Genomic DNA, 15473 nt, shown 5'->3' on the forward strand with positions numbered 1-15473 from the left:
TGGACTCACACTGGATTATATTACCACGTAAAACATTGAAAGGGAATATTTTAGATTGTTTACATGGGGTACTCTAAGGTTAGAACCAAGGTAGATGATGGAGGGAAGATGGAGAAGACATTTTGTTGTTTAATTGCAATTCTATTTTTTAATTGTAGTTTTAAATTCTTACTCCTTAAGATTAATATTAGAACCTAATTGGCAAAAAAACTTTGATCATTGATTATTGATTGATTGACAAATCCATTTGAAAACACTGCTGCAGGTTTCAGAATAAATTTTGTTTTCCTTGGTGGCAGCACAGCTATTTTCTTTAGCTGGTCCTTTTATGAAAAATCTGTAGAAGAAGGGATAAATTCATTGTTAATCATTGTTGCCAAAGACATCCATTTGGGTTTTCAACTAATACCCTCCCTTAATTGAAAGGCCATTCAGATTTTAGGGCATTTTCAAATCCCTTGATTCACTAAAAGTTACAATATCTCTGTAACTTAGTCTTATTCTCTGTGATTTGCACAGAGTTCCCAGAGAATCTGTTAGAAATGACAGAGCTAAGAGTAAATCTGTGTCCATATCTCTGTTCTAGTCTTCTTTCCATTTTTTTATATGGTGTAGTCTTTAAACAATAAATGCACAATGATTACTGTTTTCAAATCTTTTTGCTTTGAAAACAAAACCAAAATATCCATCATGATTCCAGTGAACATTAAATCAATTTTCATCCTTTCAAATTCCTTAGTATCAAAATTATTTCAGAGTTGATTTTGGTGGACTTAGAGGTGTTTTATGGAGATAAGTTGTACAATAGACAGTAAATCAGACAGTGTTTTTGGACTCACGTCTTTGAATCTAATGGAGAACCATCCACCCAGGTCCATGTCCTCTTCAGTGATGTAAAGTTAAGCCCAATCCACACATAGTTTGTTTGTTTTAGGTTTTTCTGTATAAAAGCCTAAAAAGTAACGAGTAACTAAGTGAACAGAATATTTTAATAATGTAGACATACTAATTAAGATTTAGAATTTTATTGGACAATTAGCATCCTACATGAATATTCTTATACTAATCAATTCATAACTTATTTACACACACTATATATTTATTACATACACTATATATTTATTACATACATACACATACATATATATCACTTGTAAATTGAATACGAATGTTCAGCCCAGGACTAGCATAAGTCAGGTGAAGCACTGGCATTGAGCACAAAAATTAGGAGGGTGCCAAAAACTCGGTGATTGAGATAAATGATAATTTAATGGAAGGGTGGGAAGAAATTTGAGAAAAGCCATTTTTTAAAAAGATTTCATTTATTCATTGATTGATTTTAGAGAGCCTGAGAGAGAGAGAGAGTGTGTGTGTGAGAGAGGGGAGGGGCAGAGGGGGAAGGAAAGAGGGAATCCCAGGCACACTCTGAGTGTGATGCCCCCATCAGCTTGATGTCAGGACCTTGAGATCATAACCCTGAGATCATGACCTGAGCTGAAATCAAGAGTCAGATGCTTAACTGCCTGAGTCACCCAGGCACCCTTGAGGAAAGCCATTTGTTTTTCATTCATTTAGCATAATTTTTTTTAATTCAAGTAATTAACATAGTGTATTATTAATTTCAGAGGTAGAGTTTAGTGATTCATCGGTTGCACATAACACCCTGTGATCATTACATCAACAAAGCAGTAAAAAAATGTATAAATCCATACTAAATCCCTCCTTAATGTACATCACCCATCTACTCCACCCCCAACCCCCTTCCCCTCCAGCAACCCTCAGTTTGTTTAAGAGTCTATGATTAAGAGTCTCTTATGGTTTGTCTTCCTCTCTGATTTTGTCTTGTTTTATTTTTCCCCCCCTTCCCCTATGATCCTCTGTTTTGTTTCTTAAATTCCACATATGAGTGAGATCATATGATAATTGTCTTGAGGAATACCATTTTTAACTGCACAGAGATTAATGTCATAACCCTGACACTAAATCACTTACCATTTCAAGTTGGTCCTGAATGATTGGTAGATGAGATTTTCTTCCCAAACAATACCCATAACTGTCACTCCAACTTTTCATCTCATTAGAGAACCAATAACACTTTTTTTGATATTTGAGCCATTCAGACGGGCACAACCCTATAGGGAAATGGAGGAAACAAAGAAAATTAAGTTACATATGTATTCAATGAAAATTGAATACTTCTGTGTCGTATAAATAAGAGTGGAGCTGTACGATAAAATCACTCTAACAAAGTGCTCAGATTTAAAAGATGTCCATATTACAAATGATAATTCACGGGAATTAAGAAATTAATTTCATAAGATGAAGCAAAACTTAGACAAAAGAGGATTTCTTTTTTATGCCCAGTTCTAATGTAATTACTAAAATAACATGAACCATTTAAGCTGTAAATTACATTAATGCTACTTGTGAGATTAAATATTATTTATACCATTCTCTTAGAATTTAATCATATAAAGCTTTAAGATTTCTCTCCTTGTCTTATGTGCATAAATCTTCCCTTAATAACTCTTTTTTGATATTAAATAGTATCAAAAATAATAGTTTTTCAGCCCCTATATAATTGCAAGTTGAAGTTCTTTGATTTTCTTAAATTAAATTAAACTGAGGTCTTCAATTGAAAATATCTGAGATTTTGGAATAATAACGAGAGAAAGTAAGTTGTATGAATAAATATGAGTTCAGGTCAGTATAACTATTCAAACTTATGGCCATTAAAATCTCCCTTCTTTTTTTTTTTAAGATTTTATTTATTTATTTGACAGAGAGAGACACAGCGAGAGAGGGAACACAAGCAGGGGGAGTGGAGAAAGAGAAGCAGGCTTCAGGCTGAGCAGTGAGCCCGATGCAGGGCTCTATCCCAGGACCCTGGGATCATGACCTGACCCAAAGGCAGACGCTTAACGAATGAGCCACCCAGGTGCCCCGAAAAATCTCCCTTCTTTATTGAAGTAAAATTCATATGACATAAATTCACCATTTTAATCACCTTAAGGTGCAAATGCCATGGATTTTATTACATCCACAATGTGCAAACATAACTACTATTTAATTCCAAAATATTTTCATCACCCCAAAATGAAACCCTGTAAATATTAAGCAGTCATTATTCATTCTCCCCATCCCATTAAGTTTTAACATTGGAAAATGTAAATCTTCCAAATTAATTCTTCTTTTTCAAGATTATTTTTGTTATTCAGGATTTCTTCCAATTTCACATGAATTTTAGGATCACCTTGTCCATTTCCACAAAAAAAGGCCATTGGAATTTTGATAGGAATTTCTTTGAATCTACAGAGCACTTTGCTTAGTATTGCCATCCTAAACAAATTGTGGATCTATACAAACAGAGGAATGTTCTTCAGTCAGAAAAGGGAATAAAGGGGCGCCTGGGTGGCTCAGTCGTTAAGCGTCTGCCTTCGGCTCAGGTCATGATCCCGGGTCCTGGGATCGAGCCCCGCATCGGGCTCCCTGCTCGGCGGGAGGCCTGCTTCTCCCTCTCCCTCTGCCCCTGCTTGTGTTCCCTCTCTTGCTGTGTCTCTCTCTGTGAAATAAATAAATAAAATCTTTAAAAAAAAAATAAAAATAAAAAAATAAAAAGAAAAAAAGAAAAAAAAGAAAAAAAGAAAAGGGAATAAAATGCTGATATATGATAGAACATGGATGAACCTTGAAAACATTATGCTAAGTGAAAGAAGCAAGACACAAAAAGTGAAATATTGTATGATTCCATTATATGAAAGTCCAAAATAGGTAAATCCACAGAGACAGGAAGCAGATTAGTGGTTGCTAAAGGCTGGGGGAGAGGGAATGGGGAATTGCTTACTGGGAATGGGATTTCTTTTTGGGTGATGAAAATGTTTTGGAACTAGATACCGTCGTTGAACATTCATATGTCCTAATGAATTGTTTTATTTTAAATGGTTAACTTCATGTTTGTGGATATTTCCTCAATTAAAAAAGAAGAAAAAAGTAATAAGAAATTAATATCTTACAACCTGATATACAGTATTTAGACATTTTAATAAAAGTTTAATGGTGTCTATATGATTCCACGTTTACCTATCAAAGCTTTCTTACCTCTGAAAAAGTTCCATTATAATACCCAACATAATGACGAATTAGCTAGTGAGAGTCTAAAATAAGTGTTAAAATTACAGTATTTCAATTAGTTTGGGACTTGTAAAACAGATAGATAATCCAAAAGAAAAGAGTATCAATAAGTAAACGATAATATATATGACATTTTCATATGTGATAAGGAGAACAACACAAACTAGTGGATTAGAGAAAATCCTTTTTTTAAAAGATCTTGTTTGTTTGTTTGTTTATTTATTTATTTATTTATTTATTTATTTATTTATTTAGAGTCAGGGGCAGAGCAAAGAGAGAGGGAGAGAGAGAACTCCAGCAGACTCCCCACAGAGTGCTGAGCCCTACTTTGGGCTTTATCCCAGGATCCCAAGAGCATGACCTGAGCTGAAAGCAAGAGTCCGACGCCTAACCGACTGAGCCACCCAGGCGCCCCTAGAGAAAATCCTTTGATAAATAATTATAAAATAAATTAATCTGCACATTTCTCACATATACTATAAAACGAATTGTTGAAGGCCCAAAAAGTTAAGCACTTTAAAGTTAAACTAAAACAAAATTGGAAGTAGAAGGGACAGTTTTCTAAAATTTTGTATAATTGGAAGTTATAAGCGTAAAATCATAATGAATCATTCATGTGTATAGTTACTTGTATTCATTTTGTACTTCAAAACTGAATAAATAAGAGACAGAAATAGTTAGTTACATACTGCCTTATAATCATAATTAACTTTCTGTATTTGTGTGATTCAATTTGATTTTAAATTCCTAAAGGGAAGAGCCTCTTTGTTATGTTCTTTTCACTGATACCTATCCTCCCACCACAAAAAGAGTAATAAATCATATGTATATATGAAGTTTTGAATGAAAAGTAGATGGATATCGAATCTTTATTTGTTAATGTAATCTGCATAACTGTTAAATAGGATTTTTCAAACTTAGAAAGCCAAAAGAATTTTATAGGCCAAAGTCTTGAGAGATACCTGAATGGTCTGTAGCTTTTGAACCACAGTGGCTTGTGTCCTTACTACTTATATTTCCTCTCGTGCCACTGTTCATTTTCAGGTTTCCAATATCATCATGTTGGGTGATATTTGAATTCTTTGCTTCTTGGCATTTTAGCAATATTCCCTGAGAAACTTAAAAACAGAATTATTTTAACATTGGGTAAAAATCTCCTCCCTGTGCAGTGCTCCAGACACAGATGCTTTGGAATGATTCTGATGATTGGAACAAGAAACAACTGAAGGGATAACTAGAAAGTTTCTTTCTTATTTTCATTTTATTTAATGAAAAATAATTTCAAATACTACATAATTAATTCACTTATAGAATACATATTTGTTGAGGATCTATTCTGTGCCAGGCATCATGCTAAGAACTGGTGAAACAGTAGTAAATGAAGCAAAATTTCCGCTCTAGGGAGTATACATGCTCTTTCCATACCTTCTTAATGTCATGATTTTGCTGAAACCAACGACACTGTGCTTAGCCCGTTCTACCATAATTACTTATTTAAAGTCTATTTCTTTCACTAGAGATTTATCACCATGATTATTCCTTTTTTGGTTTTTTGGTTTTGAGTGCTTTTTTTAATTTCAGAAATTTGTAGTAATGCTTGGGGTATAGTAGTATAAAGTATAAACTAAATACAATCTTAAATACAACATGTAAACATTTTTAAGAAAAATCATGAAATTCTATTCACAGGTTTCTAAGAAATCCAAAAATGTGGTTTCCCAATACACATCACACACACACACACACACACACACACAATTTTCTTCCTTTTAGATTGTATGCCGTTTGAGGACAAGATACCTGATTTGCCTACATATTAAATACATTGCTATGGAGTAGAGTATATGGCTTTATACATAGTAGCTTCTTATTAAGACTTTGTTAACAAAAAAATGAACAAATGAATGAATGAATACGAAAAGAGTCATAAGAAAATAGTAAACATTTTCTATATTTTTATTTAAGATCTTTTAACTTACCCAGTAAAGACAGGGAGATCAAAGTCAGAACCAGAATACCATTTACTGTTCCAGATATCCCCAATAAGATTTTATACCAGTGCAACATCACAGAACAATCTGAGAGATTAATCACATGAATTAGCTCAGAAAAGTACATTTCCAAGAAGTGAAAGCAACTATAATAATAAGATTGCATATAGTACTGGTTTTGAATCTTAAAGGGTAGTAGGCAATCAAAAGCTTAAAACCTAAATAAATAGGAAAATGTATACCTATTTTATTTAGTAATGGCAATACTGCATATGGAGAGCAGTTATGATGCACGTTACATTGAATCTTAAGAAATTGCTAATATTTTACATAATAGACCTAGTGGATAAAGAATTTTAATGTATACGCCTAATAATTCCCCAAGCGTGCATGCACGTGCACACACACATGCTCATGTGCACTTACAGATACACACATATATGGTCCCATTTCCATAGTGTAGTGGTTATCACGCTCGCCTCACAGATACACACATATATATTCACATAAGTATATACTTTCTAATTAATAATTTGCTTTAATGTAATATTCACAAGTCATTCAACCTATTTCATCTACTAAGGATGTAATACAAATCAGAACTAAATATGACTCCTGATACTTGTTCTTTTAACCTAAAAAAATCCTAAAATCTTTTCTAACCAATGCAATAATGACGTTTCAGCTTCTCATTAGATGGTGAACTCTTTAAGAGTGATAACTTATTTTTCATATGCTTACGCTGCTATCTTAGAGATAAGATGTGCATTCAGTGATGGCTATTAATGAGCAAAAGGATATCATAATAGAGAAAGTAAATAGTCTCACTCAGGGCTTCAAGTATATATGTTGCTATTTTTCTCAACCTCATTAAAAAGGACTTAGCTTAGGGAAGCTGAAGCCGGGAAACATGGTGGCCGCGTGTTTTCTCAGCAAGAGTTTGACTACCCTGGCAGGGTTGTTGCTTTTGTCCTTCGGCACCTTGGCCGCTAGTCAGATTGAGCATCAAGCAGAACAGTTCTTTAGAAGTGGCCACACAAACAACTGGGCTGTTTTGGTATGTACATCCTGGTTCTGGTTTAATTATTGGCATGTTGCAGATACTCTCTCTTACAGAAGTGTCAAGAGGCGAGGTATTCCTGACAGTAACATTGTTCTGATGCTTGCAGACGATATGGCATGCAACCCTAGAAATCCCAAACCAGCTACGGTGTTTAGTCACAAGAATATGGAACTAAATGTGTATGGAGGTGATGTGGAAGTGGGTTATAGAAGCTATGAGGTAACTGCGGAGAATTTTTTATGGGTATTAACCGGCAGGATCCCACCTAGTACTCCTCGCTCAAAAAGTCTTCTTTCTTAGGATAGAAGCAATATTCTTATTTATATGACAGGACATGGTGGAAATGGTTTCTTGAAATGTCAAGATTCTGAAGAAATTACCAACATAGAACTTGCAGATGCTTTTGAGCAAATGTGGCAAAAAAGACGCTACAACGAGTTACTGTTTATTATTGATACTTATCAAGGAGCATTCATGTATGAACGATTCAATTCTCCTAACATAATGGCTTTAGCTAGTAGCCAAGTGGGAGAAGATTCACTCTCGCATCAACCTGATCCTGCAATTGGAGTCCACCTTATGGATAGATACACATTTTATGTCTTGGCATTTTTGGAAGAAATTAATCCAGCTAGCCAAACTAATATGAATGACCTTTTTCAGTTATGTCCTAGAAGTCTCTGTGTGTCTACCCCTGGACATCGCACTGATCTTTTTCAGAGGGATCCTAAAAATTTCCTGATAACTGATTTTTTTGGAAGCGTACGGAAAGTGGAAATTACAAGAGAGACTATTAGTTTGCAACCAGATCTAGAAATCATGGAAAGCAGATATAAGAAAGACTGGATGGATGAGGAACTCGTGGAACCACTGAAATAAGCTGAACAACTTCCTGTAGCTCAGATAATTCACCAGAAACCAAAGCTGAAAGATTGGCATCCTCCTGGCAGTTTTATTCTGGGATTGTGGGCATTTATTACAATGGTTTTCTTCAAAACTTATGGAATCAAGCATATGAAGTTCATTTTCTAGATGTGATGTGTGAAGAAGACGGCATGGAAGACTGCAACCTTGGATAAAATTTTATGTCATTATGCTTTTTAAAAAATACATTGTTTTTGTGTGAATTGGGCAAAAAGTATAGGGAAACTAAATTTGAATGAACTATTGATTTTATAACTTAAAGATAAATAACTGTTAATGCAAGTGCTAAGTGGCACTAATTATACTTATTTTTTGTTGTGCATGTTATTAAAAAGATTGAACAAAGAAAAAAATAAAAAATAAATAAAAAGAACTTAGCTTATGGAATTGTATGAGTAGTTTATACTGAGTAAATGAACATCTATATTTTACATAATAGTTTATGTCATCAAAGATAATTTTTATAAGTGCATCACAATAATTAATAAGGAACCACTCCCCATAACTATGATTAAACTTAGAGTTCAGTCAATAAATTGAGTTATTAGTACTGAAATTTGTGTTCCAAATACCCTTTAAATCTACGGGAATTAAAAAAACCACATTTGAAGATGCTAAACTCTGTCAAGAAAAAGCATAATAAATCATATGAAACAGTATGTCAGAGAACTAGTACACAGTTTTTATCTTATAGTATTGACAAAGATCGTAAAATAAGATTTATTATAATTCAATTAATGACTACCCTGCATTTCCCAGATTATTTTCTAATATTTTAATATATTAAATTTATAATCAATAAATTCAAAGTGTTCAGCATATGTAAAAAATGTCATTTATTCACTTAAAAAAATCAAACACATGATTATCAGAAAACATTAGGAGAAAAGATGTGGAAGCCGTTTCAGATTCAATTCAGACTCAATTATTTCTCCCAAGTATCATGAATTGAGCTTTACAGTATGAATTTGAGGCATATTAAGGCTTACAATTTTGGAGGAAATAACATTTTCATTACCTGTGTTTTCTCCTGTAGAGAAGTTGTAGAGAATTCTCCCATATAGAATTTAACTTACCAATCTTTTAACATCAGAAAATAAAAATAAAAATAATTTAAAAACAAAAAGCCCTACAATCAGTCACTCCTAAATGTCCATACAAAAATCTTAAATATACTAATAGTAGCCAAAACATACCTCTACCATGGTGGGTTTATTCTAGGAATACACGGGTTGTTCAATAGTAAGAAATTCATTTTATCTTATTAATAGAGCTAGAGAGAAATGTATCATCATCCCAATAGATGTAGAAAGTGCAATTGATAAAATCCAACAACTTTATGTTAGAAAATAAAGCAGGAATTGATGGATACTTGTTCAATATGCACAAGAGTTTGTTGTTGTTTTTTTTTTTGATCTAATTAAGTTAATTGAGAAACGCTGGAAGTTTTCCACAAAAGCTTGGAAAAAATTAATTAACTTTAGTATAAAGGTTAAAAGAAAATATTCTTAAAAGTAACTATAGATACAATAATTTGCTAATGAATATACAATATAAAAAGAGGTAAACCGTGACATCAAAAACATAAAAGGCAGGCATTAAAAAGGTAGAATTTTTGTATGCAATTGAAGTTAAGCTGTTATCAGGGTAAAATAGACTCTTATATCTATAAGATGTTTTATATAAGCCTCATGGTAACCACAAAGCAAAACCTACAGCAGATGCACACATTAAAAGAAAAGGGAACCAAAGCATACCACTATGAAAAATCAATTCACAAAGGAAGACAGAAGGAGAAGGAGAAAGGAATAAGGGAATTACAAAACAGCCAAATAACAGGTAATAAGATGGCATTAGTAAGTTTTTTTCATATGAAGAATTATTCTAATTCTAAATGGATTCAATACTCTAATCAAAAGACATGGAGTGGCTGGATAGATTAAAAAAACAAAACAGGACACAACTACATGCTGTATACAAGAGACTCACTTCATCTTTAAGGATACAGGTAGGCTCAAAGAGAAGGCATAGAAAAAGATATTCCATGCAAATGGAAACTAAAAGAGAACAGGGGTAGCTATACTTATATAAGACAATGCAGAGTTTAAGTCAAAAACTGTAACAAGAGACAAAGAAGGTTATTATATAATGATAAAGGGATCAATTTATCAAGAGGATATAATAATCATAAATATATATGCACCCAACACCAAAGTAGCGAAATACATTAAACAAATATTAACAGATGTGAAAGGGAGAAATTGCAATGCACTAATAACAAGGGACTTCAATACCTCACATTCAATAATGATAGATCATCCAAACAAAAAATCACTACAAAAATCTGGGATTTGAACTATTACTTTAGAGCAAATGGACCTAGCAGACATACAGAGAACATTCCATCCAACAACAGCAGAATACACATTCTTCTCAAATGCACACAGAACATTCTCCAGTATAGATCATATGATAAGTTACAAAACAAGTCATGGCAAATTTAAGAAGATTGAAATCATACCAAGGATTTTTTTTCCAATGACAATGGTATGAAACTACAAATCAAGACAGCAGGATAACTGGAGAATTTACAAATATGTCAAATAAAGCAACACAGTCCTGAAAAACTAACAAGTCAAAGAAGAAACCAAAATGGAAATTTTTAAAAATCTTGAAACAAACATGAAAAAACAACATAAAACTTAGAGGATGCAACAAAAGCACTTGTAAGAGAGAACTTTATAGCCATGAATAACTACATTTACATTAAAAGAAAGATCTCAAATAAACTATCTAAATTTAAACCTCAAGGAACTAGAAAAAAGGGCAAACTAGAGGGAGAAAATATTTGAAAATTATATAACTCTCTGATAAAGGGTCTATACCCAAAATATATAAAGAACTCTTACAACTTACACAACTCAATTAGAAAAACAAACAAACGGGCACCTGGGTGGCTCAGATGGTTAAGCGTCTGCCTTCGGCTCAGGTCATGATCCCAGGGTCCTGGGATCGAGTCCCGCATCGGGCTCCCTGCTCGGCAGGGAGCCTGCTTCTCTCTCTCTCTCTCTCTCTCTCTCTCTCTCTCTCTGTCTCTCATGAATAAATAAATAAAATCTTAAAAAAAAAAAAAAGAAAAACAAACAAACAATCTTATTTTAAAATGGGCAGGGGATCTGAATAGACAGTTTTCCAAAGAAGACCTACAAATGGCCAAGTATGTGAAAAGTTATCTAACGGCACTAATCATCAGGGAAATGCAAACAAAACCATAATAAGATATCACTTCACGTCTGACAGAATGGCTACTATCAAAAACAGATAACTGGTGTTGATGAGGATGCAGAGAACTTTCAACCTTTGCACACTGTTGGTGAAAATGTAAGATGGTGCAGTCACTACGGAAAACAGTATGGCAGTCCCTCAAAAAATTAAAAAGAGAGCTACCATATGATCCAGCAATTGCATTTCTGGGTATATCCAAAAGAACTGAAATCAGTATTTCAAAAAGATGTTTGCACTCATGTTCATCGTGGCATAGAATGGTACAATCCCGTGGAGGGATATTTGGGGGAAAACTAGCAAAATTACATAAGCATCTACATTGGATCCAGCAATCTTTCTTCTAGGAATACATTCCAGTGACATATTGGCAATATATGAAAAGACATATGTGCAAGCATTGCAATGTTATTTATAATAGGGATATAATAGAAAAAGAATGCAAACATCTTAAGTGTCCAGTAATGAAACTAGTTGAATGAACTATGGTACATCCACTTAATAGAGAAATGTTAGGCTGTATATAGGATTAAAGTGTGTGGGAAGGAGAGAGCAGGGTGAAAACAGCAAGACAGAAGCTGGATCTTTGGGAGCTGGAGATGTCTGGAAGTACCTTGCTATATAGGTTTGACTTTGAAAATATATAAATGTTTTAAATAATTATAAAATGATTCTAATATATAATAGGCATTATGTATATTGTTATGATTGCATAATATGTATACTTATACATAATTATAAAATAAGTAGTCAAAATGAAAAAAAAAAGCGATCCCTAAAAATGAAATGGAATATGAAGTAAAGGGTCCTAATCCATAGAAAGGAAGTATTTCAAGCAATTTTATTTGTTATTTTTAATTTTTTAAAAAGATTTTATTTATCTATTTGAGAGAGAGAGCTCACGTGCACGCACAAGCAGGTGGGAAGAGGCGAAGGGAGAGGCAGACCCCCTGTTGAGACTGGGAGGGTGGGGAGGCTTGATCTCAGGACCCTGAGATAGTGACCTGAGCTGAAGGCAGATGCTTAACTGACTGAGCCACCCAGGCTCCCCCAAGCAATTTTAAAGCATAATTTGACTGTGCTTGCCTGATGGAATATATACTAAGGACAAAAAACCCCTGCAAAAACATTTCAATCTGCTTTAAGTAGCTATATTATTAGTAATACTATTTCTATAGTGATTCTGAAGCTTTAGATAGTGGCAAAAAATGTACTTTCTTATTTTCATTAGCACCAAGACATGAGAAAAAATATACAAATATATAGTCACAGAGTTAAGTAAAAGCCCTGTGTAAAATGACAGGGCTTAAAGTGTCAATTAGATTCGAATGTGTATCATACCGTAAGCTTTACCAAATATTAGCAAATTTTACTATTAGCAGAGGATACATTGGTAAAGGATGAATATCAGTATGCCACTTAAATAGCTAGGGTTGCACATTTATTATTTGCAGCCTCCTGAGCTCCTTTCCTGAACCAAAACACATTTTGGTTTCAGAGTGGCATCTACAAACTGAGTGTGAAAAAAAGTTTACACAGAAGAGCCATTACATTTTGTGGTCTCTCAGGTTAGTATCTCTACTTTCCAAAACAAAATTTTCCACCTAGTGAAAAGCATATTTTAACGTTTTTGACATGCTGAATTAAAAACTAGTACTAAAGATGCCATTTTTATGAATGATAAGGAGGTTGATGACTGGCACTAAATATTAATTTTAATTTTATTAATTTTAACTGATTGTGTATTTTTCCTGAGAATGTCCTTAGGAAATTATATGACACAAAATCTTACTTTAAAAGCAAATAATCTGGGGCACCTGGATGGCTCAGTGGGTTAAGAGTCTGCCTTTGGCTCAGGTCATGATCCCAAGGTCCTGGGATCGAGTCCCAATTTGGGCTCCTTGCTCAGGGGGAAGCCTGCTTCGCTTCTCCCCCTCCCACTCCCCCTGCTTGTGCTCTCTCTCTCCATCAAATAAATAAATAAAATCTTTAAAAAATAAAATAAAATAAGCAAGTAATTGTTAGCCCTCGCCTTGATAAATAATAGAGGGATAGACGAACAGAGAGACAGAAAGACGAGACAGAGACAGAGAAAAGCAAATAAAATAGTCCAAGAACAGTAAAGAACAGAATATTGGAAATTACTGTCCACATTCATGTTCATATTAATATTAACCAGTATTAAATCCATACCCATATTAACCCACACCAATTAAAAAAAACTGAATTTCATACCTTTAAATTTAAGTTGCGGCGTTTGGCTAGAACTCCTTTTTTTCAATTGTAAATTCAATGTCATGTATCTTTCTTCATCTTGCATCTTCACTGTGGGTGAATATATGTGTGTATATATGTACTTTTTTTTTTAAGTATGATATGTAATAAGAAAAATAATAAGTCTGCTGTTAATCAGAACTAGTCCTCAAATTGTCCACTCAAATTACAAACAAGGGTGCAGAATTTCATCTATTGGTGAAAACCTCAGAGGAAATGTTTTCTTTTTTTTTTAAGTTTATTTCTCATGACCTAGATAACACATGATTTCTCAACTGTCCACCACATATTGAATTTAATATCATATGTGGTTCTTTAAAAAATGTTTCCTGATTAACCCATAAAGTCAGGGAAATGGAAATTGTACTCCTTTTAGAGTTGAGTTACATGATACATAGGCGTTTTTGGTTTAGCCAAAATATGTGAATTTTTAATTACACTTCTTAATATGGTGATATTTGATTTAATATCAGTTAAATTTCCTGATCCTAAAACAACATTGATTACAAATCACGCTAATTTAATAATATAAACACTGGCAATTTTTCGCATTCTAAAGACATCTTAAACACACACACAAAAAAATTCAGGGAGTGGGGAGAACTTGGGAAAGAAACCATATTTTTCAATTACTTTTTCTGGTATTTGAAGAGAATGCCCAATATTCACGAGACAGACCAGAAATTTCAGATTTTTTTTCTCAGCTTTAAGGAGGTCTACTTTATATACCATAAAATTCACTCATTGTAAGTACATGATTAGCTGATTTTTAGCAAATATACAGATGTGTGCAACCACCACCCAAATCCAGTTTTGGCACTTTCTTATCACACTAAAAAGTTCCCTCAAGGCCAATCTAAAAAGAGTAATATAATTCTGGAAATACTGATTTTATAAGTTGAGATAAAGTTTAAAAGTTTGACACTTAAATCCCAAATCTTTGGTCATTGTAGCAAATGGAGAACAGAAACCGAAAGCTTTCCACCAGAAGACTTCACTGGTGAGGCAGAAGACTGAGGAAAGAGCTGAGTAGAGGAGGCACTCCTGCCTGGAAACAGCCAGTCCTGCTCTCACAGAGGGGGCCCGGGGCCCATTAGCCTGACTCCTATCTCATTCCTCTGCTTTCCTGCCCCTAAATCAATATGTGGAAGCCACAGGGCAAGTTTGTCTCCACCGGCCAATCTTCCAGGACAGAGAATGAGCTGTGGAAGGTGGACAGCAGAGCTAGAGGTGCAAAAATCAGCCTTTTGAATTTAGTAGTGACTTAATGATAATTACATTCAATACTTCCACAGTTACAGTAGCACAATTTTGGCTAAAATTTTCTATTATTTTCCTGCTACACATTTTTCACCAAGAGTCTTCAACTTTTGGTGTATTTATTAATAACTGGGTGGACACAGTGACCTATCTTGTGGATGTCAGTCAGCCTCTTTCCTCAGACATCTCAGACATCCTGGACCTTATTAAATGGTCACCTGTAAAATGATCCAGGACAGTAAGGATGGAAGTTATAAGCTCAGATAATAAGGTCCTCCCCCATCATGGCTGATTTTGCTAAAACCTTGCCAAATGCCCAACCTGTTAAAGGCAGAGACCAAAGCAGAGCACAATTTCAGAGGGAAACCAGCCAACCTCCTGATGGCAGATCTATTACTTAAGAATCTTCCATTATGCACTGTCTAGTGCTTTGTGCTCACAGGAATAATCACATACTTTAGGAGTAGATTTGACTTCTTTACCTGCGATGCTTCTGCTAGCATCACCATTCACAAAGCTACAGAATGTCTTCTTTGTTGTCATGATTT

General features: G+C 34.0%; 1 protein-coding gene and 1 pseudogene across 2 annotated transcripts; one reads left to right on the forward strand and one right to left on the reverse strand.

Moving 5' to 3' along the window:
* On the reverse strand, positions 1-13815 carry LOC118025680 (killer cell lectin-like receptor subfamily F member 1). Of its 2 annotated transcripts, XM_035028251.1 has the most exons (6): positions 13627-13815; positions 6111-6209; positions 5094-5249; positions 1993-2132; positions 840-952; positions 1-337 (listed from the first exon to the last, which is right to left on the reverse strand). In XM_035028251.1, the coding sequence occupies exons 1-6, from the start codon at positions 13709-13711 to the stop codon at positions 217-219; spliced, it is 714 nt and encodes a 237-aa protein (XP_034884142.1). In that variant the 5' UTR covers positions 13712-13815; the 3' UTR covers positions 1-216. The 2 variants fall into 2 exon arrangements, with proteins under 2 accessions (XP_034884142.1, XP_034884143.1); XM_035028252.1 differs by lacking the exon at positions 6111-6209.
* LOC118025679 lies at positions 6984-8298 on the forward strand (annotated as a pseudogene).
* Positions 13816-15473: the final 1658 nt, after the last annotated feature.

This window comes from Mirounga leonina, unplaced genomic scaffold (assembly GCF_011800145.1).
Source record: "Mirounga leonina isolate KUSES-001 unplaced genomic scaffold, KU_Mleo_1.0 Mir_201, whole genome shotgun sequence".
NCBI lineage: Eukaryota > Metazoa > Chordata > Mammalia > Carnivora > Phocidae > Mirounga > Mirounga leonina.